Source organism: Rutilus rutilus (assembly GCF_951802725.1).
Source record: "Rutilus rutilus genome assembly, chromosome: 22".
Taxonomy (NCBI): Eukaryota; Metazoa; Chordata; class Actinopteri; order Cypriniformes; family Leuciscidae; genus Rutilus; species Rutilus rutilus.
In genome coordinates this window covers 14010244-14035624 of record NC_140227.1, presented here as the reverse complement: position 1 = coordinate 14035624, position 25381 = coordinate 14010244, and the positions used below count along the sequence as shown (strand labels likewise).

General features: G+C 38.3%; 3 protein-coding genes across 3 annotated transcripts; 1 reads left to right on the top strand and 2 right to left on the bottom strand.

The window, feature by feature from the left end:
* Positions 1–491: 491 nt before the first annotated feature.
* hyls1 (HYLS1 centriolar and ciliogenesis associated) lies at positions 492–7732 on the top strand (the record flags this gene model as incomplete). Its single annotated transcript, XM_084394957.1, has 12 exons — positions 492–647; positions 890–989; positions 1107–1223; positions 1321–1394; positions 1822–2060; positions 2165–2220; positions 5684–5844; positions 6898–6943; positions 7042–7105; positions 7288–7369; positions 7477–7503; positions 7601–7732. The coding sequence occupies exons 2-12, from the start codon at positions 890–892 to the stop codon at positions 7730–7732; spliced, it is 1098 nt and encodes a 365-aa protein (XP_084251083.1). The 5' UTR covers positions 492–647.
* A 160-nt stretch (positions 7733–7892) lies between these two features.
* Positions 7893–10980, bottom strand: mrpl4 (mitochondrial ribosomal protein L4; the record flags this gene model as incomplete). The annotated part of the gene is made up of 9 exons (XM_084394958.1): positions 10790–10980; positions 10597–10678; positions 10013–10181; positions 9882–9933; positions 9626–9743; positions 9417–9523; positions 8568–8677; positions 8140–8213; positions 7893–8038 (listed from the first exon to the last, which is right to left on the bottom strand). The coding sequence occupies exons 1-9, from the start codon at positions 10835–10837 to the stop codon at positions 7893–7895; spliced, it is 906 nt and encodes a 301-aa protein (XP_084251084.1). The 5' UTR covers positions 10838–10980.
* A 601-nt stretch (positions 10981–11581) lies between these two features.
* cUnh6orf120 (chromosome Un C6orf120 homolog) lies at positions 11582–14643 on the bottom strand. Its single transcript, XM_084394877.1, has 2 exons — positions 14502–14643; positions 11582–12720 (listed from the first exon to the last, which is right to left on the bottom strand). The coding sequence occupies exon 2, from the start codon at positions 12680–12682 to the stop codon at positions 12122–12124; it is 561 nt and encodes a 186-aa protein (XP_084251003.1). The 5' UTR covers positions 12683–12720; positions 14502–14643; the 3' UTR covers positions 11582–12121.
* Between the last annotated feature and the right edge of the window lie 10738 nt (positions 14644–25381).

The window sequence follows — 25381 nt, the reverse complement described above, 5'->3', positions numbered from 1 at the left end:
GTGTTGGGAACTTGAAGGTGATTGGATATGAGTTCAAAGGTTTGTGTAAAATGGGCGTGGCTCAAGCTCCGGGTACCTGGGTACCGCTCGTAAACAATACATCCTATGAATCAGATGTATTCCTAGATTTAGATCGGATTCGGTGTTAGTAACTTTAAAAAAAAAATTAGTCAGTATTTCTAAGGTACAAAAATGAATATGGTAACAACCGTCTCCGCCGAGATTTCAATGTAAAACTTTATGTTTTATGCATAGGAAACTTGGTATTAGTGACCACTATCTAAAAAGAAATTCACCTAACTTTTATCTAAAAAATAAATTCTTAATCTATTTGAACGAGATCCCATATAATATGGTGGAGATAAAAAAACTTAGAATAAATAGAATATTTGCATCAGTCTTTTCCTGATTTTTCTTAAAATATAAATAACCGTCTAAGGTTAATAAATAAATAAAATAAAATAAAATAATTTAACGACTGTAATGTGGTTGATGCGATAACCATAGGGTCTCCCAAACATCAGATGGCGCTATAACTGTTAATTGAAACGCTTTCTTCCTCGGTTATCTTTTTATTTTGAAAACGGAACCGCCGCCGTTGTCCTGGTACTGTGAAGACAACAACTATAAAATCTGACCATTTAAAGGTGAGGAAAAACAGAAGAAAAATAATCATTGTGCTTTAAACTTCACTTATGTTTTCTTTTCATATGTTGCACAACAGGCTTCTTATTTCAGCACTATGAACGTTGCTGTCAGTGAGGCAGTTTAAAGAAAGATTATGTTGAGTTTTGTTTAAACTTAGCAGATAGGCTATATGTTTTCTCTTGAGTAAATAAGTTACGACGTATTTGACTAATGTCTGATATGTTTATTTCGTTATTAAAAGATGGAGAGTCTAGACTATTCTGAGGAGGAGATTCAGCTGCAGTTAGCTGCACTTGGATACAGTAATATTCCCAAAGAAAGACTGCGGGAATTCAAGCGAGGTGGGCTAATATTTTGAACTGTTCCAGCCTACATCAGTGCATTTATTTGCATTCAAATGCATTTTATAGCATGTCTTGCCTTGAAGTAGTGCTGTCATATTTATGAATCTCCACTAGATCTAGATCAGCTGATTCTTCATGAAAAGTCAAAGAGTCACAGCTCCAGGGAATGGACTTCTCCAACATCTCACAGCAGTTCCAGCAAAAGTCCACCAGCGCTTATTAAGGAAAAGGGTGAGCAGTCACTCCAGCTTTATGCTGTACAATTTCATGTGACTTTAAAGCATTTTTTTTTAACACACTTAACCTGTTAAATTTGTTTTTGCCTCAGTCCAACTGAACAACATTGGTCACGGTTCTAACTTCGTTCTCTTGAACACCAGCTCAGCGGGGCAACAGAGAGAGGTATGAGTTTTTAAAGAGACGGAAGTTGCGATAATGTTTTTTTCATTATTGTGATGTGTATGAGAGTAAAACGGCTTTTTAAATGAGAAAGAAAATGTTGGGCGGAACTTGATTTTGTCCACCGGGAATTGATTGGACCGTTGTGGTTTGCTATTGCTATTATGTCATGTGAGTGACAGGTTGTCCCGCCCTCATACCAGAAAACACATCATCAAAGAAGAGATGTTGCTGCATTGGGGGAGGGGGAGTTCTTTTGATTATGTGGGCACATAAAAAAAAAAAAAAAGATGTGCACGAATAAATCAGTTATATAAACTGCAATATTCCATAAAAAACAAGAATTTAATTGAACTATTTTGATTTCATGGTGACTTAAACACGTATAATCGTTCTAGGATTGTGTGTTTTTCCTATTTTCCATTCCTAGATTTTCACCTCCACATTTAATGAGGATGATCATGGAGAGACTGGTATGAATCACTACTATGATTCATATTCACGGCACTCAGTTGCTCACAGACCAGCTCGGCCCTCCACAGCACCCAACAGGCTGGAGACTGAGCCTTCTGAAATAGTTCACTCAGTTTTGGATGGGAGTGAGACGACAAGTCCTGATAGAGAACATAGGGCTCATTTGAAGCCTGTGATTAAAAGGAAAGTGTTAAGGTGAGGACACATAATCATTTCTTGATTTGATTGTTAAAGTAAAAAAACAACATCATCTTCCATGCGCATGTGCAGTAAACATTATTTTCTATCTCCTTATATAGAAAGCATCAAGGTCGGTCCCATGTCTGTGATGAGTCCACGCATAGTGAAGATTCTGGTAAGTCCAGTCATTATGTTTCAGGAATACTAATAAACTACTTACTGAATGCTGCCAAGTATCTAATGTATACCTTTAAAAAAAATTTTTTAATGTGAAGCATAATGCATTATGCAGCTTTTTATTTCAAACTGAATTTCTAATGGTTTTGAAAAAAAGACTAATGCCCACCAAGGCTGCATTTATTAGATTGAAAATACAGTAAAACAATACTGACCACAAACATTTGAATTGTAATGTACAGATTACATCCTGAAGAGTAGTAATAATACCTCCCATACACCAGATGGTGCAATTAGCCTTATAATAAACCCAGTAAAGTTCTTATCAGTAATCTTCTTAGTTACATTCACCCTCCCTCTCAGCCATCTGCTTTGGCTCAGAAGAGGATTTCATTTTCTTACTGAGGGCTAAAAGAGAGATCTGTCCATCTACCTCAAGATGTATAAAGCTTTTGACAGCCATTTGGAAAATGAAAGCAAGGACGATGAAGGATCCCTGTCCTCTTCTTTCTGGACAGATCGTGAAAGTGAGGGGGAAGACAGGGACTATGTTAAGAAAGAAAACAGAAGGATTGAGAGAGAGCCTGAAAGAGACAATAATGATGAGAAGGAAAGATTTGTAATGGGAGATGATAAAAAGGAGAGGATGAAGGAAACTCTTCAAGGGAATGAGTTGGAGAAGAAGAAATATGTACAGGCTGAAACAAATCCTAAGGCAGATGAAGACGGAAGTGAGGACGAGAGAGAATGTTTCATAGAAGATGAAATGGAAAAAGGCATAGAGGTAACAAGAACAGATCAAGAAAAAGAGGAGGAGGAGGAAAAAGGCAAAGAGAATGATGAGGAAGAAGAAAGTGAAGATGAGGAGGAAGACAGTGAAGACGAGGAAAAAGAGCTTGAAGAGGAGGAAGAAGAAAGTGAAGAGGAAACAGGACTAGAGAATGAAGAGGAGGAAGAAAGTGAAGAGGAGGAAGAAGAAAGTGAAGCTGAGGAAAAAGAGTTTGAAGAGGAGGAGTATAAAAGAAAAGAAAGTGAAGAGGAAGAAACAGGACATGAGAGTGAAGAGCAAGAAATTCTAAAAGAGCTTGAAGAAGAAAGTCAAGTGGAGGGAAAGAAACAAGAAAGTGAAGAGGTGAAAAAAGGAGAACTTGCAGTGGAGGAAGAAGAGGAAAAGAGAAAGGAAAGTGAAGAGGAAAAAGGAGAAGCAAGTGATGAGGAGGAAAAGGAAGAAGTAAGTCAAGAGGAAGAAAGTGAAGAGGAGGAAGAAGGAAGTCGAGACGAGGAAGACGGGTTTGAGCTGTGTGAACAGGGGAAAAGGAATAAAAAGAAGGAAGAGGAGTATCTAGAAGAAAGTGAGGAGGAAGAGGATAATGAGGAGGAGAAAGAGAGCTCTGTCAATGGAGAAAACTCTGAGGAGAACAAAGCCCAAAGCAATGATTCAGAGAGCGAGAAAGATCAGGTGAGTGTAGAGGAGAGTGAAGAAGAAGAAGAGTCTTTTCCAAAAGAAGACTCAAATAGTGAAGAAAAGTGTACAGATAAAGATTCAAACAGTGATGAAAAGAAAGAGGGTCTCACTAAGGAAGAGAGCACAGGTGGAAGTGGGAAAGAAGAACAAGACGAGGAGGAGGAAGGAGAAGAAAATGAAGAAGGAGCTAATGTATCAGAAGATAATGAAGGCATTGAGGACAAAATAGATGGTGGCAAATCTTTTGTGAAGAAAGGGAGCACAGGAAACTCTGAAAGCGAGGGATCAGAGAACATCAAACCGAATGAGAGAGAACCTAAAAATGAGGAAGACATGAATGACGAAGAGGAGAAAGACTTTTTCGCAAAAGACAGTACAGAGGAAAACCCTGACAGCAATGAGGAACAGGAGAGGAATGGTATTGGAGATGGAAACGGTGAAGAGGAAGAGAGAGAATGTTTTATCAATGAATATGACAAAGAGATAGAACTTGGAAAGAGTGATGAAAAAGACGAAGATATAAGCAGCGATGTCAATCTGGCAGAGAACAGATCAGGAGCAGGTGAACATGAAAGTGGGATGGAGGAGGATGAGGGAGGCAGTAAGGAAAAAGAGGAGATAGACTGGTTTTTTGATGCTCCTGTTGGGGGAAAGGAGAGTTGGGACCAGGACAGGAAGTCATGGGCAAGTGATGATGATTATGTTACAATATCCAGTGGCCATTCGCAGAAAGAAGAGGAGGACGATCATAACATGTTACCAGCTTGGGAAGAAGAGCATGCTGATGTACGGCAGAAGAAGGAAACTAGAGACATCTATGATGAGGATTATCATGAAAGTCTGGGAAGCCCCGCCGCAAGCACTTTAACGTCCGGCTATGGCACGTACAGACCAGACTCGTCTAAAGATGGAGACCCAGAGGAAGTGGACTATAGAGACGACTGTACTCTGGCTGGATTAGAAGAAGAGAGCGAGTCGATCTTAGATGCTCATGATTATGAGGAGAACAGCAGTCTGGTGTGGTTCGGAGACGATCAAGCATTAGAAACATCTGACGGAGGAGCTCCTGCAGAATCACCGGATGATAGGAAAGATGTAGCCGTACACTGTACTGATCAGAGCCATGATGGATGTGAGGATGATGGTCATCAATTTCCTGACACGCCAAGCAAAGGTCATGAAGCCGACCTGCAGCAGACTCCCACAGGGAATGACATTGGAACTCAAGATGCAGGCTCTCAAAATGTGGCATACTTCAACGATGGTTTGGAGGTTGAGGCTTTGCGGGACAGTCTTGACCACCCATTTAATTTGAGGCACAGGAGGGGCAGAGTTCAAAGGAGACCCGAGGAGAAACAGAATGATGATGGATATGATGACGGCTCAAAGGGGAAGAGGGTCAGAGTTTATACTGGCTGCCTTGGTGTGTTACACTGTTTACTGGGATCATTATTATGAATATAATACTCATTATGAAGATGTGTATACTGCTTAGAAGCGTGTAACATCTTAAATATTTATATGGTACTATTTTGATCAAAAAGACAGTAAAAATAGTAATTTTGTGTAAACTGTTTTCTGTTTTAATATATTTTAAAATGTCACAGTTCTTGTGATGGCAAATGTACATCATGTCATGATCCTTCAGAAATCATTCTAATATGCTGATTTGTTGCTCAAGAAACAATATTCTCAATGTTGAAAACAGTTGTGTAGCTTAATATTTTTGTGTAAACCATATATATACATATACATCAGTAGGAAATATAAGTTTACATTTCCTAACAGATCTCCGTGTGGAGCACCGGCTGTTGTCAGACTCCTTGTGCATACAAAAATCTCACTGGATTATTACAATTAATGGCAAAAGGAATGTTGGAAATGTATACTGATATTTCCTACTGACGTACTATATCAAAAGATATAAATAACTGGCTATAATGTACAATATTATAGATGTTTAGGATGTGTGTAATCATGTACTTATGTTTTGTAGGTACAGTTAGTGAGCTGGAGGAGCGTTTGGACCACATGCGGATCGGTGCATCTCGTGTGCAGTATGACTCCGAGAGTGAAGAAACAGGAAGTTACAGTGACAGATCCAGCTCTGTGACGGAGGAACCCCCGAGTGCTTTCCTGGAATACATCAGAGGCATGGTCAGTACACAGACACATTCCTACTGATCGCTTCTACAGTTTTGAATTCTAAACTGGAATTGTTTTTCTAAGGGCGTTGGTTTGATTTTGACATTGATGGTAATATAATATAAAAGCAGCACCCCACCCTCATTTTCTATTTTTTGCATTTATGATAGACTTTTAATTGCAATTTCATGTCATATAAAGCTATTATCTATAGATATAGGTAGGATCTCACTTATTACTCAAGTTATTCAGGGATCGACTAAGGTTTTTAGCTCATATTGACAATTAATCAGTTCTGTAATGTTATATTTTAAAGGTAAGGAATGAAGACGAGGAGGCATAACAGAGACTTAACTTTAGAGTAGCCTACATCAGAGTACATGCATATAATGTATGTTGAGGACTTGCAGGCAGGGTGCTAATTACACAGTTAATGACGCTGTTTATTTATAGATTTATATTTGGCATTTTTGCCTTTATTGAAATTATGGTGACATTATAGGTGATTGACAGTAAGCAAAGTGGGAGGATATGGGACAGGATGGCGAAAGGTCCCCGAGCCGGGACTCAAACTCTGCTGCCCATGAGGCTGTCGGCTTCAACTCATTGCTTTATTTTAATATTAAAAATGAATTGAACCAGTGAAAATTCTGAAAGAAAACGAGACGAGGAATCTACTGTTGCTAAAGAAACGAACACAAATTTCACGCGTATGTTTGACAGATAAATCGCACATATTTACAAAAATATTTTAAAGATATATAGAATATTTTAAGTTTAAGAGGATAAACTTAAACACCTACCTTATATTCTCTGTTTATGCATTAAATGCGTGTCCTTGAAAGAGTGCATGCAGTTTTCTAATTTATTTACTTTGACTTATGAGGTAATGTCAGTGGTATGACCCATTTCAGATGCGACAAAATTGCAACAAGTGGTTGTATATAAATATATTTGAATTGTTTGATTAAAGTTATTGCTAGGGACAATTCAGTAGTCACTGGATATTGGTAGGGACATGACCCTAGCGTTCCTACTAAATTCTACGCCCTTGTCCTCCAACAGACACGATCACACAGCGAGAATGACATCCGCCCTCGTCCAAAGTCATGTAAGTTCCATGTTCACGTCTAGTTTCAAATCATACCCGTTTCTCTGACCCATGACTGTCGGTTTGCGTGCATTTACACAATCCGATTCTCTTCACAGTTATACGGCCAGTTTTTGATCATCCTCACACGAGGAACTTGAAGAAAACTGATCCAGTGGCAAAGTATGGCGTCCTGTATTGATCTTCATAAATGATTCAAGACTTGAATCTCTTGTGATTTGGTTCAGGCTTTTACAGTTGCTGTTAAAGATCTCATAATACTTGGAAGGATTTACACTTGAAATGTGATAGATAACCCTCTGAACACCACAAACTGATCTAAATGCGTTTGACTGCTTTATCAGGTATTTGCAATATAAGCAGGACTGGGAGATGTTTAAACCTCCAGGAGAGAAGAGCAGGAAGGAGCTGCACTGGGCCATCAGGGTAAACCTGTACTTGTTTAAGTAGTGGCTGCTTGCTAAGAAAACCAAGAGTATTAATGTGTGCAAGTTTGATTTTTATTACATTATTTTTATTATTTTTTTTCTCAGGAACAACTCATGTATCAGCCTCCACCAGTAAGACACACACATATCCATATCTATTTATTTTTTGGAAAGGACAGCCTAGATTCTCTCAATCTGAGTGTTTTTTTCCTTCTCTCACTCTCTACAGACGAGACCTCAGAAGACATTCATTCCCAACAATTATGTAGTTCCAACAGAGAAGAAGCGATCTGCTCTAAGATGGGAGATCCGACACGATTTAGCACACGGCATTATCCCAACAAAAATCTCCTATCCCTGATGAAGAATATTCCACTGATGCCTTATCTTTTATATACTCTTAATGTTATTTATTCATATGATATGGACATTTTTTTACCACGTGGAATATGTGAAATCAGACAACTTGATCACTGTTTTTATGAAATAAACATTTTAATACTCTGAAATCAGTGCTGTGTTCATGGCAGGTCTCTGTATGGGAGTTTAAAGGGATACAGGGGAGTGTAACGCACATCATGCCAAAGAAGCTTCTTTTCAAGAAATTTGACAGCTTCCAGAGTGAGAACCAGGCTCTCGTGTTTCAACATGCTGTGGACGTTTAGGCCTGTAAAAAACAAAACAAATTGCATATGTTTTAATACAAAAGCCACAATCCCTTATGTTCGGTCTACAATAAATGTGCGCTTATGTAGTTAGTTTGTTTACCTATAGCTGGAATAATATTCACTGTTTTCAGATTTTCGGTTGCCTTGAGAATGTTCTGAGGGAATTCTTCACCTCTGGAATGCAAGCATGCAAAAAAATAAATGACTTAAATCCAAATATTTACTCACCCTCATGTCTTTCCACAAATTTTACATTTTAATGAAATCTGAGTTATTTTTGTCCCTCCATTGACAGTCTACACAACTACCACTTGAATGCTTAAAGTTCATAAAGAGATCGTAAATCTAATCCATATGAATTGAGCAGTTTAGTCCAAATTTTCTGAAGAGACTCGATAGCTTTATATGATGAACAGACTGGAACGACATGAGGGTGAGTAATTAATGACTGAATTTTACATTTTTGGGTGAACTATCCCTTTAAGGAAACAAATATGTATATCAGGTTTGCAACGGCATGTTACTTACACGTCAACTATGAGGACTGAATCCCCCCACTGTCTGTGTTTGACCAGGTCCTGGAGATAGTGGGGGTCTAGAGTAGGAATCTCCAGTGAGTCCACAATATGAAGGTAATCCTGGAAAATATATGAACCAAACCACTTTTCACTTATTGACAAGCGCATCAGTTTTGCTACTGTTAACTAAAACTATAAAAATGTTTGTTAATTGAAAAAGCTGAGATAAAATAATTACATGAAAAAAAAGTTTAAGGAACAAGATTTAAGAAGTCCTAAAATGTCTAAAGCTAAAACATAAAAAAAATACCCATCAAACATTGGTCTGACGGCACCGTCGAGTCCCTGGCCAAAAATAGTCGCAGTAGGACAGCATAAATCGTTAAAAATATGTAACACAGAACAGATAACGTCAAAGATGTCCGTTCGACTTTCATTTTGGAACTATTTTTTAACTATGATGATGTGTCTTTTCAACGGTAATTAAATGTACAAATGTTTGCTGGGTAAAAGCTAGATAAAACTATAAATATAAATAAATATAAAAATATATATATATATATAAAAAAATAATAATAAATATATATATATATATATATATATATATATATATATATATATGTGTGTGTGTGTATGTATGTATGTATGTATAAATATATATATTGTATGTATGTATAAATATATATATATATATATATATATATATATAAAAAACAAATAAAATAACTAATACTTAAAATTTAAATGACAATTGAACATTCAAAAATTAAAAACCTGCAAAATATGAAATACTAAACCGGTATAATACTGAAGTGCATTCCAAAGCAAGCAAGACTTTTAGAGCGCACCCCCCCCTTACCTGAGCCAGTTTGGCAGTTAGGGCGATTTTCAGCCCTTGCACCCGCACCTTCATGGGCAACATGTAATAATAGCTGGTTGGTCCTCGTGGACCATGAGCTACTCCTCCTGAATGTGCAAGAGGAGCATTTGTTTAGTGATTCAGATTGTTCACTGCTATATATTGTCATTAATCTATGTGTTTAAAATTGAACTCAAATTATATCTCACCCCCCCTCCATAGTGGAGAACGAATGCTTCCATGTCGTGCCCGCCCACTTCCTTTTTGTTTCCAAGGTTTCCTGCCTCCACCGCTGACTTCAGCTCTTGACTTGACTTTTGCGTGGCTCTACAGTAATCACATTACATATGTTTATTTCATTCGCAATGATTCAATATGACTGAGGTTCATAGAACATGATTTGGACGGTATCTTAATGCACAAGTCCAAACCGGAAAACATAAAATGCTCCTCAGGGTTACTTACTATTCGTTTGAAATTACGTTGCCAGACCTCTACAGCATGGAGAATGTCCAACCTATTAATAGGAACAGAAAAAAAATACCATTTGTTTGCAGAATAACTCCTGAAAGGATTCAGAGGATTAAATGGTTTACCTAACAGGCACTGAGAAGACATCAGGGTGTAGGTCAACCACACCAAGCGGTTCACTGTCAAGACCGGCCAAAGACTCGAGCCACGTTTGAGTGGGTGCCAGGTGAGCTGGGATATCAGCGTCACATCTGCGCAGAACTGGAAGATCAGAGCCGGATGGAGGAGCCCTCTCTGAAACAAGAGTTCAGAAAACACACGCCACATGCATTTTAAAATGGTATTGTGGCACTTTCATTGACAACATACAAAAATGTAGCATGGAAGCCAAAAGTTCCTTCCAATCCTTTAATTACTTAAGTTATTAATGTGAAACTATACTAAATGAATATAGGTTGTCCTTGCACTCCATCTGTCATTTGGTTGAATAGCTTTATAGATAATAATGGCTAATCGAAAGTTCTCAGTTTCATTGTGGCAGCTGTTATGTAACTATGGTATATTTGTAAAAACTATTTTTTACCGTGGTGTACTTTTAACTCAAGGATGTAAGCAGGAGTGTAAAGCTGAAAACACTTCAAAGCCAGAGTTTCTTCTCAGAAGAAGAATGAATTATAATTCTCTATTAAATAAACAAAGCTTTGCCTACTTTGTCCCGCGACTCCGATGAGATTTGATGGGAGTCGCAGATTTGATGGAAGCGCGCTTTCTCCGGAGACCGATGAGATGAACTGGTTTGAGAAAAATCATGGTTTAATACACACTAGTCAGTGTGTATCAGCATGAACAGAAATATCGCATGCACAAGAGTTTAACATGATGAATTGCATGCGCACACTTACCCTTTTAACAACTGTTCTTCCACATATTGCCAACGTGGCACGAAACATGATGCGGGCTAAATAAAATAAATACTAAAAGCACTGCTGTTATAATATCAGCTTCTTACATTATTTGGTTTGCCTGTCAGGAAGGTCGTGATGGTGTGCGCACACTTCCGTCGCCCTCATATGACGTATGCCGCGTTGTTATCACGTTCCTTCAGAAATCATTCTAATATGCTGATTTGATACTCAGTTATTATCAATGTTTTGGAAACAGTTTTGCTGCCTAATGTGTTTTTAGAACCTGTAATTTTTTTTTTAGGATTCATTGATGAATAAAAAGTTAAAAAGAACAGCATATTAGAAGGATTTGCAGCCTTGGTGAGCATAAGAGACTTCTTTTAAAAACATAAAATAAATCTTACCGATCCCAAACTTTTGAACGGCAGTGTATATATATATATAGTATTCTAATATTTATACATAGATTGAGATGAGCATAATGTTATTGTATATACAGGTATCTTCACATTCTAAAATAATATACTTACTGTACATTGTTTCTAAAACAATAATAATGTAGTTATAATATTGTTGATGTGATTTATTCAGAGACACAGCTGTATCTAATTATGTGCTCATGGAATACCATACTATATTAACAGTGACCAAACCTAAATTACCGTTTTTATCTATCTCACTCGTTTGGTATTTTTGAAAAGGAAACCCCACCTTGTTATTTGCACAAAAAACACATATATAACACAAAAGCTGAACACTACTAAGTAATGTTGAACACTGAGAATTTTTCAAAAATAAGTGATTCTTTTATTTGTATCTTACAACTACAGGTGCAGAAGTTTTTTTGCTGTTTATTAGCCAACAGACTCTTCTTTACAATAGGCACAGCCGTACAACCTTCATCACAAGGTGATTTGTGTGATTGCATAGTGCAGTTTAAAACCTAGAATTTACATCCCAAGGTCAGTAAAAGACAACTGTTTTTTTTTGTGTGTTTTTTTAACTCAATCAATAAAATGTCAGAAGAAAACAAATCAGGTCAAAAGAAAGAACCTTGTGTTTAACATATCAAGTGCAATCAGTTGTGTTGATATGCAAATTATAAATGTTAGTCAAATTAGATGACATATTAAGAAAACTATGGCAGAAATGAACATAATCCTTATAGAATGGTTGAGGCGCCACGCTATATTTAAACAAAACTTCAGACAAATCATTTCTAATCCTCTGTCAAAACTCCGGCCAAAAAACAAAAAAAATCTGTTTATTTGATCTAAATGGGAAGAATGTTGTGGCAAATGTGATATTTTGCCAGCTGGCACATCAAAATCAGAACAAAATTTCAAGTATGATCTTAAGAATCCCAATTAGAATAGTCCACAGGATGGATTCCTCCTCTTCCATCACATCCTCGGGGCCCTGAGAGTGTTGAGACTGACCAGGAGTCTCATCTGAAGGATAAGAGTTTTTCTCATTTTCACCTTGTTTCAGTGCTGTCTGGTCGTAAAACACCTTCATCTCAAACTCACTCTCCATGTAGGAGGGATGTCCGTAGATCCCGATCCCAACAGGCCTGAGAAAATCCCCCGGGACGACCACCACGTCCTGGCCGCAGGTGGTAGACTGAAGCTTGTAGGAATCAAAGTTTGGCCGCAGCGTCTTGTCAGAGACGTAGAGATCCGCATCCCCTTTAAGGCTTTGCATGTGCAGGATAATGCGTCCTTCGTGGTTGAGACGCAGGTAGCTGTAGTTTCCCGCCCCTATGTGGCCTTGCACGACATGGAGCAGGGCCCATTCTTCTGGCACAGAATGCTCCTCTGAAAGCTGCAGAGAGCCCAGGGCCCGGGAGAGGGCCGCCAACACCAACAAACCACCCCAGCACAGCGCCATGTCACTGCTGCCAGACCCCAGCTACACATGTAACCTTCCTGCAGTCAAAAAGATATCTATGTTAGTTCAGTATCATCAGGGCCTTGCAAAAAAACAACAACAACAACTTGTATTTCAGCTATTGGATTGGATCAAATCATGTAAATAGGTTGATTCTTAAATCAGTCTGGATTTTTATCTAGATCTAGAACTTCAATATGTGTTTAAAACCTTTTAATAGGAGTGGGATACCTTTGATCTCCAAAAGATTTTTGATTATCCTGATCCCACCAGAAGGCTGGATGTCAGGTACAATTTGTTAACTAATACAGTACTTTAAAATAGAATTTATTTCTGTGATGCAATTACTCCAGTCTTCAGCGTCACACGATCCTTCAGAAATCATTCTAATATGCTGATTTATTATCAATGTTGGAAAAAGTTTTGCTGCTTAATATTTTTTGGGAACCTGTGATACTTTTTTTCAGGATTCACTGATGAATAAAAAGTTTAAAAGAACATTGAAATCTTTTCTAACAATATAAATCTTTACTATCACTTTTGATCAATTTAACACATCCTTGCTGTATAAAAGTATCAATTTCTTTTATGAAATCTAATGACCCCAAACTTTTGACCGGTAGTGTATATTGTTACGAAAGATTTCTATTTGAAATAAATACTGTTATTTTTTAACTTCTGAACTCTTAAAAGTAATTTCTAACAACTGCATCCACCTTCTTGAGGACAAAAAAGTATATTTTGATAATGTTCAAGTTTGGTTTGAAAGGGACTTCTGTGTGTGCAGTGCTTAATACATCGCTACACTACTGACAGTGGACCTTTTTCTTGTCTGCAAAATTCCACCAAAATATTGCTAATGTGGCCGCAGCTTTATTGCAAATATATTTTATTGTTTTTTTTTGTTATAGGTCAGATGAGGGACCTGACTGTTTAAAAGAATTTGAAATTGGAAGGGGATGTTTGTATTGTTGTTGTTTTCTGTTGACTATTCTATCTGTTGTTCTTTATATACATTGTGACATATAGTCTCACTTAGTTTGTCTCAGTAGTGTTCATTTGGTAATCTGGGAAAATATGTTATCTGCATAAGTGTGATTCATTACAATGTTGTTTTGAAAAGCCTTAGAGTGATGCGTTTCCTGTGACATATGACCAAGAGACTTTCACCCCAGAGGCTTTCTGAATCCAAACCTTGCATAATGGTGAACCGGCACCATTTGACACGTCATACATCTCTACTGACTGACTGCTAAAAATATCTCTCTCACTATTTTTAAGCAGCCACACACACACACAGCCAATGGCCATGGTCGTGTACTGTCAGTCCTGCCAGAGAAATATGCTTCAAGACCCCATATTCAAATGAAACTGTAAAGACTTATAACCGAATTGTGCAACTTCGTTTCAGGGCGTATGCTATGCAGTCTTAAAGTAGATCTCTTGTTTGTCTTTTAGATAGCTTTTGTTTCATAAACTGCCGAAAGTAAAAGCAGAAATTTAAAGATACCATTTAAAGGTGTATTTGTATATAACAGCGATGTTAAAAATAGACACCCGTGTAGCCTCAGAAGACCTCGTTTTAATATAGCCTATATGCTTTAGCCTATATAAAATGATTTGCACAGTGCCATATACTAGCCTATACACTTTCCGTTTCTAAATTAAAACGCCATCTAATTCTTGAAACTTGCACAAAAGAATAAGAAAGCTATTCAGCTAGCTGGCTAACAGACCAGTAGTTTCTATGAAACTGAAGCAAAATAACTATTCGTAATTAACACAGGTTGTAACACAGACATGTATTGTTTTGAGTTACCGGTGCATTGTCAAAAATAATCCATGAGGAAGGAGAGTCGGCGTCGTTATGTTTGGAATTTTCTGTTACAGGTGTTGAGTTGACTTCTGCACGTTCTGGGACGTGATGCCATTATAACGCGCCACAGCGCCCTCTGTAGGACAGGGGGACATCAGATCAGGAATGACATACATTACAAAAAATAATCCGAATTCTGCTGTGAGATTTGGATTTAGAAAGTTAAACATTATTAGCAGACGAATTAAATAAAATAGCGAGTGTGAAAAGTGTGCTTATTCTTAAAAAGCCACAAGGTTGAACAATTTTCAGTTTTTCAAAAGAAGCACATTATAGGCTAAGCATTACACACTCAATTAAAAGCACAAACTAAAAGGATACAGATTACAAAAAAGAATAATGATAATAATAATAATAATAATAAAATTGAGTGGGGAAAATGTGCCAAACAATAAAATTATTGCAGTGTACAGTACAAAATAAAATATAGGCTATATTATATAAGAAACAGAATAAAATAAAATACCTTTCAGTATATCAATGAGTGAGACTACAGGCAGTGTTGAGTAGATTACTTGCAAATTGTAGTCCGTTACTGATTCCAAATTACATTACATAAAATGTAGTTAGCAACATAATCCATACACATTTTCTGACTACTTTTTAATTACTTGTAGAATACTTTTGACCTACCTCATTTATCACATTGAATTGAATAGGATAATAACATGCTGATAGAAAAGTATATTTCATATTTCACTGGAACTTGTTCTTCATTACATCCGTATCATGTTCAATGTCAATTGTTATTTATTAATGTATTCAGCTACAACTTTTATTAGAGCACTGTCATTTTTGCTACAGTCTGCCATGTATGTCAATAAAAATTAAAAGTACATGAACAAGAACATGCTGTTTTTTTTAAACGTTAAACCCAAATAGAGGCAACAAAATATAAGATAGAGGGCTAAAAATAAATAAAAAAATACATTAATAAATAATTGATAAAAAATTATTTTACTAATATTCATAATGAAGACAATATACTAATAGTAATGAAAATAAATATTGTTGAAACGGTTATTTATAACACCGTTAAGGTTCTATATAGCACTTTCAAAGCATGGTTCTTATAGCCTACCTTATAAAAGGGTTCTGCTATTGTTACAAACCGAAGAACCCTAATTTGGTATACTGTTTAGAACCATTTTTCTATATACCGTATTGTTATAATTGTAAAATCTTGAAACACTAATTAAAAATAATGAATTGTTGTAATCACATTTATTTGACACTGGGTATAACTGTGCACACAAAAGGCTGAGTCTCGCTGTATTGCTCAGGCTGCACTGCAGTGTCTATTCACAGGCGCGATCCCACTACTGATCAGCACGGGGACTTTGACCTGCTCCGTCTCCGACCTGGGCCGGTTCACCCCTCCTTAGACGACCTGGTGGTCCCGGGCTCCCCCAGAAGCACCATATCGATACCGAACTTAGCGCGGACACCCGATTATTTTTGACAAAAAAAAGCTACAAAAGAGATCATTTTCAGTTCACCGTGCTTACAGTAGTCTAACAGTCTGCTTTCATATAGGGCGCTATGGAAATACTCTTTAATTAATTGCATTATGAAAGGCAATTACTCTTGTCTTGATGAAAGTAATGTAAAACTTAAATGTGGTTAAACAGCTAGTGAGGGTTTTGTGTGTGTGTGTGTGACTGTGTGTGAGTGTGTGAGAGTGTGTCTGTTGTGCTGAATCAACTTGAAGCATAAATTTGAAAACAAATAATTATGAAAAAAATATTCTTTAAAAAAAAAAAAAGCTACCAAGGAGATTATAAAAAGCTTTATTTTACGCTGCCTTAGTCATCTATTTTCATGCACTAGATGGCGCTGTGAGCCACTAGATTCAGTATCAGCGCTGATTCTCGCAGCTCTCGCCGGGTGCAGTGGCGCGCGCCTGTAATCCAAGATACTGGGAGGCTGAGGCTGGAGGATCGCTTGAGCTCAGGGGTTCTGGACTGCAGTGGACTATGTCGATCGGGTGTCCGCACTAAGGTCGGTATTGATATGGTACTCCTGGGGGAGCCCGGGACCACCAGGTCGTCTAAGGAGGGGTGAACCGGCCCAGGTCGGAGACGGAGCAGGTCAAAGTCCCCGTGCCGATCAGTAGTGGGATCGCGCCTGTGAATAGACACTGCAGTGCAGCCTGAGCAATACAGCAAGACTCAGTCTTTTGTGTGCACAGTTATACCCAGTGTCTAATAAATGTGATTACCCAACAACTCATTACTTTTAATTATAGGCTTTCAAGATTGTAAATTAGATGTCAATATTTTGCATTTAGCCCATAATAATACATAGCCTATATATAACCTAGCAAATGATACATTTATTAATCTATAAATTAAACAACCTGAGGCATCTTTTTTTTTTTTATACAATTTTGAAGACACTTATTTCTGACAAAAAAAGCTACAAAAGAGATAATCTTCAGTTCACCGTGCTTACAGTAGTCTAACAGTCTGCTTTCATATAGGGCGCTATGGAAATACTCTTTAATTAATTGCATTATGAAAGGCAATTACTCGTCTTGATGAAAGTAATGTAAAACTTGAATGTGGTTAAACAGCTATTGAGTTTTTGTGTGTGTGTGTGTGTGTGTGTGTGTCTGTTGTGCTGAATCAACTTGAAGCATGAATTTGAAAACAAAATAATTATGAAGAAATTATTCTTTAAAAAAAAAAAGCTACCAAGGAGATTATAAAAAGCTTTAATTTACGCTGCCTTATTGTAACCTAATCATCTGTTTTCATACACTAGATGGCGCTGTGAGCCACTAGATTCAGTATCAGCGCTGATTCTCACAGCTCTCGCCGGGTGCAGTGGCGCGCGCCTGTAATCCAAGATACTGGGAGGCTGAGGCTGGAGGATCGCTTGAGCTCAGGGGTTCTGGGCTGCAGTGGACTATGTCGATCGGGTGTCCGCTCTAAGTTCGGTATCGATATGGTGCTCCTGGGGGAGCCCAGGACCACCAGGTCGCCTAAGGAGGAGTGAACCGACCTAGGTCGGAGACGGAGCAGGTCAAAGTCCCCGTGCCGATCAGTAGTGGGATCGCGCCTGTGAATAGACACTGCAGTGCAGCCTGAGCGATACAGTGAGACTCAGTCTTTTGTGTGCACAGTTATACCCAGTGTCTAATAAATGTGATTACAACAACTCATTATTAATTATAGGCTTTCAAGATTGTAAATTAGATGTCAATATTTTGCATTTTTTAATTACTGTATATTTAACAATCGAAAAACAACATCTGTAAATCTATACATAGCCAATATAGCCTAGCAAATTATTAATTTATTAAACTAAAATCAGTTTGATTACAAAAATAATCAGTTGTGTTCAAATGAATGAGAACAGAGGAAGATAAATAATATAATGTGTTAAGAAAGGCTAGATGAAAGTTATGTCTGGAAAACTTTGGCTATGTGGTTAAATGGTTACTGTGTGATTTTGTGTATTGTGTTAAAACAACCAGAGGCATCAGTTTTTTTTATACAATTTTGAAGACACTCATTTCTGACAAAAAAAGCTACAAAAGAGATAAGCTTCAGTTCATCGTGCTTACGGTAGTCTAACAGTCTGCTTTCATATAGGGCGATATAAATAAATACTCTTATATTAATTGCATTATGAAAGGTAATTACTCTTGTCTTGATGAAAGTAATGTAAAACTTAAATGTGGTTAAACAAGCTTTTTGTGTGTGTGTGTGTGTGTATGTGTGTGTGTGTGTGTGTGTTGTGCTGAATCAACTTGAAGCATGAATTTGAAAACAAATAATTATGAAAAAAAAAAAAATCTACCAAGGAGATTATAAAAAGCTTTAATTTATGATGCCTTATTGTAACCTAATCATCTGTTTTCATGCACTAGAAGGCGCTGTGAGCCACTAGATTCAGTATCAGCGCTGATTCTCACAGCTCTCGCCGGGTGCAGTGGCGCGCGCCTGTAATCCAAGATACTGGGAGGCTGAGGCTGGAGGATCGCTTGAGCTCAGGGGTTCTGGGCTGCAGTGGACTATGTTGATCGGGTGTCCGCACTAAGTTCGGTATTGATATGGTGCTCCTGGGGGAGCCCGGGACCACCAGGTCGTCTAAGGAGGGGTGAACCGGCCCAGGTCGGAGACGGAGCAGGTCAAAGTCCCCGTGCCGATCAGTAGTGGGATCGCGCCTGTGAATAGACACTGCAGTGCAGCCTGAGCGATACAGCGAGACTCAGTCTTTTGTGTGCACAGTTATACCCAGTGTCTACTAAATTTAATTACAACAATTCATTATTTGTAATCATAGGCTTTCAAGATTTTAAATTAGATGTCAATATTTTGCATTTAGCCTATAATAATACATAGCCTATATTTAACAATCGAAAAACAAATTCTGTAAATCTATATATATAACCTAGCAAATGATACATTTATTAATCTATAAATTAAACAACCTGAGGTATCAGTTTTTTATTGTTTTTTTTGGATAGAATTTTGAAGACACTTATTTTTGACAAAAAAAGCTACAAAAGAGATAATCTTCAGTTCACCGTGCTTACAGTAGTCTAACAGTCTGCTTTCATATAGGGCGCTATGAATAAATACTCTTTAATTAATTGCATTATGAAAGGCAGTTTCTCTTGTCTTGATGAAAGTAATGTAAAACTTAAATGAAGTTTTATGTTACAAAGTTCGGGAGGAGCATGTTCAGGTAATCATCCAATCAGCACAAGAAGAAGCCAGTATAAATAAAGCCTTCCCTTACCTCCTGTCTCATGACAAATTTCTCAGCATCCCGCCACCACCCCATCACCTCACATTCAGATGGGTCTGCTCATAGATACCCATGATCTATACATTCATAGGGGGGAGTACTCTGGGGTCGGGCCGAATTCCGAGCTCGGAGCCCTCCCCCCGGACAGCAAGCCAAATACGCATTATAATATTACATCAGATTTCATTAACATGTGAACTCGTGAAATGTGGTTAAACAGCTATTGAGTTTTTTTTGTGTGTGTGTGTGTGTGAGTGTGTGAGAGTGTGTCTGTTGTGCTGAATCAACTTGAAGCATGAATTTGAAAACAAATAATTATGAAGAAAATATTCTTTAAAAAAAAAAATCTACCAAGGAGATTATAAAAAGCTTTAATTTACGCTGCCTTATTGTAACCTAATCATCTATTTTCATACACTAGATGTCGCTGTGAGCCACTAGATTCAGTATCAGCGCTGATTCTCGCAGCTCTCGCCGGGTGCAGTGGCGCGCGCCTGTAATCCAAGATACTGGGAGGCTGAGGCTGGAGGATCGCTTGAGCTCAGGGGTTCTGGGCTGCAGTGGACTATGTCGATCGGGTGTCCGCGCTAAGTTCGGTATCGATATGGTGCTCCTGGGGGAGCCCGGGATCACCAGGTCGTCTAAGGAGGGGTGAACCGGCCCAGGTCGGAGACGGAGCAGGTCAAAGTCCCCGTGCTGATCAGTAGTGGGATCGCGCCTGTGAATAGACACTGCAGTGCAGCCTGAGCGATACAGCGAGACTCAGTCTTTTGTGTGCACAGTTATACCCAGTGTCTAATAAATTTAATTACAACAATTCATTATTTGTAATTATAGGCTTTCAAGATTTTAAATTAGATGTCAATATTTTGCATTTAGCCTATAATAATACATAGCCTATATTTAACAATCGAAAAACAAATTCTGTAAATCTATATATATAACCTAGCAAATGATACATTTATTAATCTATAAATTAAACAACCTGAGGTATCAGTTTTTTATTGTTTTTTTTGGATAGAATTTTGAAGACACTTATTTTTGACAAAAAAAGCTACAAAAGAGATAATCTTCAGTTCACCGTGCTTACAGTAGTCTAACAGTCTGCTTTCATATAGGGCGCTATGGAAATACTCTTTAATTAATTGCATTATGAAAGGCAATTACTCTTGTCTTGATGAAAGTAATGTAAAACTTAAATGTGGTTAAACAGCTAGTGAGGGTTTTGTGTGTGTGTGTGTGTGTGCGTGTGTGAGAGTGTTTCTGTTGTGCTGAATCAACTTGAAGCATGAATTTGAAAACAAATAATTATGAAGAAAATATTCAAAAAAAAAAAAATCTACTAAGGAGATTATAAAAAGCTTTAATTTATGACGCCTTATTGTAACCTAATCATCTGTTTTCATACACTAGATGGCGCTGTGAGCCACTAGATTCAGTATCAGCGCTGATTCTCACAGCTCTCGCCGGGTGCAGTGGCGCGCGCCTGTAATCCAAGATACTGGGAGGCTGAGGCTGGAGGATCGCTTGAGCTCAGGGGTTCTGGACTGCAGTGGACTATGTCTATCGGGTGTCCACACTAAGTTCGGTATCGATATGGTGCTCCTGGGGGAGCCCGGGACCACCAGGTCGTCTAAGGAGGGGTGAACCGGCCCAGGTCGGAGACGGAGCAGGTCAAAGTCCCCGTGCCGATCAGTAGTGGGATCGCGCCTGTGAATAGACACTGCAGTGCAGCCTGAGCGATACAGCGAGACTCAGTCTTTTGTGTGCACAGTTATACCCAGTGTCTACTAAATTTAATTACAACAATTCATTATTTGTAATCATAGGCTTTCAAGATTTTAAATTAGATGTCAATATTTTGCATTTAGCCTATAATAATACATAGCCTATATTTAACAATCGAAAAACAAATTCTGTAAATCTATATATATAACCTAGCAAATGATACATTTATTAATCTATAAATTAAACAACCTGAGGTATCAGTTTTTTATTGTTTTTTTTGGATAGAATTTTGAAGACACTTATTTTTGACAAAAAAAGCTACAAAAGAGATAATCTTCAGTTCACCGTGCTTACAGTAGTCTAACAGTCTGCTTTCATATAGGGCGCTATGAATAAATACTCTTTAATTAATTGCATTATGAAAGGCAGTTTCTCTTGTCTTGATGAAAGTAATGTAAAACTTAAATGAAGTTTTATGTTACAAAGTTCGGGAGGAGCATGTTCAGGTAATCATCCAATCAGCACAAGAAGAAGCCAGTATAAATAAAGCCTTCCCTTACCTCCTGTCTCATGACAAATTTCTCAGCATCCCGCCACCACCCCATCACCTCACATTCAGATGGGTCTGCTCATAGATACCCATGATCTATACATTCATAGGGGGGAGTACTCTGGGGTCGGGCCGAATTCCGAGCTCGGAGCCCTCCCCCCGGACAGCAAGCCAAATACGCATTATAATATTACATCAGATTTCATTAACATGTGAACTCGTGAAATGTGGTTAAACAGCTATTGAGTTTTTTTTGTGTGTGTGTGTGTGTGAGTGTGTGAGAGTGTGTCTGTTGTGCTGAATCAACTTGAAGCATGAATTTGAAAACAAATAATTATGAAGAAAATATTCTTTAAAAAAAAAAATCTACCAAGGAGATTATAAAAAGCTTTAATTTACGCTGCCTTATTGTAACCTAATCATCTATTTTCATACACTAGATGGCGCTGTGAGCCACTAGATTCAGTATCAGCGCTGATTCTCCCAGCTCTCGCCGGGTGCAGTGGCGCGCGCCTGTAATCCAAGATACTGGGAGGCTGAGGCTGGAGGATCGCTTGAGCTCAGGGGTTCTGGACTGCAGTGGACTATGTCTATCGGGTGTCCACACTAAGTTCGGTATCGATATGGTGCTCCTGGGGGAGCCCGGGACCACCAGGTCGTCTAAGGAGGGGTGAACCGGCCCAGGTCGGAGACGGAGCAGGTCAAAGTCCCCGTGCCGATCAGTAGTGGGATCGTGCCTGTGAATAGACACTGCAGTGCAGCCTGAGCGATACAGCGAGACTCAGTCTTTTGTGTGCACAGTTATACCCAGTGTCTAATATATGTGATTACCCAACAACTCATTACTTTTAATTATAGGCTTTCAAGATTGTAAATTAGATGTCAATATTTTGCATTTAGCCCATAATAATACATAGCCTATATTTAACCTAGCAAATGATACATTTATTAATCTATAAATTAAACAACCTGAGGCATCTTTTTTTTTTTTATACAATTTTGAAGACACTTATTTCTGACAAAAAAAGCTACAAAAGAGATAATCTTCAGTTCACCGTGCTTACAGTAGTCTAACAGTCTGCTTTCATATAGGGCGCTATGAATAAATACTCTTTAATTAATTGCATTATGAAAGGGAATTACTCGTCTTGATGAAAGTAATGTAAAACTTAAATGTGGTTAAACAGCTATTGAGTTTTGTGTGTGTGTGTGTGTGTGTGTGAGTGAGTGTGTGAGAGTGTGTCTGTTGTGCTGAATCAACTTGAAGCATGAATTTGAAAACAAATAATTATGAAGAAATTATTCTTTAAAAAAAAAAAGCTACCAAGGAGATTATAAAAAGCTTTAATTTATGACGCCTTATTGTAACCTAATCATCTATTTTCATGCACTAGATGTCGCTGTGAGCCACTAGATTCAGTATCAGCGCTGATTCTCACAGCTCTCGCCGGGTGCAGTGGCGCGCGCCTGTAATCCAAGATACTGGGAGGCTGAGGCTGGAGGATCGCTTGAGCTCAGGGGTTCTGGGCTGCAGTGGACTATGTCGATCGGGTGTCCGCACTAAGTTCGGTATCGATATGGTGCTCCTGGGGGAGCCCGGGATCACCAGGTCGTCTAAGGAGGGGTGAACCGGTCCAGGTCGGAGACGGAGCAGGTCAAAGTCCCCGTGCCGATCAGTAGTGGGATCGTGCCTGTGAATAGACACTGCAGTGCAGCCTGAGCGATACAGCGAGACTCAGTCTTTTGTGTGCACAGTTATACCCAGTGTCTAATAAATTTAATTACAACAACTCATTATTTGTAATTATAGGCTTTCAAGATTTTAAATTAGATGTCAATATTTTGCATTTTGCCTATAATAATACATAGCCTATATTTAACAATCGAAAAACAAATTCTGTAAATCTATATATATAACCTAGCAAATGATACATTTATTAATCTATAAATTAAACAACCTGAGGTATCAGTTTTTTTGTTGTTTTTTTTGGATAGAATTTTGAAGACACTTATTTTTGACAAAAAAAGCTACAAAAGAGATAATCTTCAGTTCACCGTGCTTACAGTAGTCTAACAGTCTGCTTTCATATAGGGCGCTATGAATAAATACTCTTTAATTAATTGCATTATGAAAGGGAATTACTCGTCTTGATGAAAGTAATGTAAAACTTAAATGTGGTTAAACAGCTATTGAGGGTTTTGTGTGTGTGTGTGTGTGTGTGTGTGTGTGTGTGTGTGTGAGTGAGTGTATGAGAGTGTGTCTGTTGTGCTGAATCAGCTTGAAGCATGAATTTGAAAACAAACAATTATGAAGAAAATATTCTTTAAAAAAAAAAAGCTACCAAGGAGATTATAAAAAGCTTTAATTTACGCTGCCTTATTGTAACCTAATCATCTGTTTTCATGCACTAGATGGCGCTGTGAGCCACTAGATTCAGTATCAGCGTTGATTCTCGCAGCTCTCGCCGGGTGCAGTGGCGCGCGCCTGTAATCCAAGATACTGGGAGGCTGAGGCTGGAGGATCGCTTGAGCTCAGGGGTTCTGGGCTGCAGTGGACTATGTCGATCGGGTGTCCGCACTAAGTTCGGTATCGATATGGTGCTCCTGGGAGAGCCTGGGACCACCAGGTCGTCTAAGGAGGGGTGAATCGGCCCAGGTCGGAGACGGAGCAGGTCAAAGTCCCCGTGCCGATCAGTAGTGGGATCGCACCTGTGAATAGACACTGCAGTGCAGCCTGAGCGATACAGTGAGACTCAGTCTTTTGTGTGCACAGTTATACCCAGTGTCTAATAAATTTAATTACAACAATTCATTATTTGTAATTATAGGCTTTCAAGATTTTAAATTAGATGTCAATATTTTGCATTTAGCCTATAATAATACATAGCCTATATTTAACAATCGAAAAACAAATTCTGTAAATCTATATATATAACCTAGCAAATGATACATTTATTAATCTATAAATTAAACAACCTGAGGTATCAGTTTTTTATTGTTTTTTTTGGATAGAATTTTGAAGACACTTATTTTTGACAAAAAAAGCTACAAAAGAGATAATCTTCAGTTCACCGTGCTTACAGTAGTCTAACAGTCTGCTTTCATATAGGGCGCTATGGAAATACTCTTTAATTAATTGCATTATGAAAGGCAATTACTCTTGTCTTGATGAAAGTAATGTAAAACTTAAATGTGGTTAAACAGCTAGTGAGGGTTTTGTGTGTGTGTGTGTGTGTGCGTGTGTGAGAGTGTTTCTGTTGTGCTGAATCAACTTGAAGCATGAATTTGAAAACAAATAATTATGAAGAAAATATTAAAAAAAAAAAAAATCTACTAAGGAGATTATAAAAAGCTTTAATTTATGACGCCTTATTGTAACCTAATCATCTGTTTTCATACACTAGATGGCGCTGTGAGCCACTAGATTCAGTATCAGCGCTGATTCTCACAGCTCTCGCCGGGTGCAGTGGCGCGCGCCTGTAATCCAAGATACTGGGAGGCTGAGGCTGGAGGATCGCTTGAGCTCAGGGGTTCTGGACTGCAGTGGACTATGTCTATCGGGTGTCCACACTAAATTCGGTATCGATATGGTGCTCCTGGGGGAGCCCGGGACCACCAGGTCGTCTAAGGAGGGGTGAACCGGCCCAGGTCGGAGACGGAGCAGGTCAAAGTCCCCGTGCCGATCAGTAGTGGGATCGCACCTGTGAATAGACACTGCAGTGCAGCCTGAGCGATACAGCGAGACTCAGTCTTTTGTGTGCACAGTTATACCCAGTGTCTAATA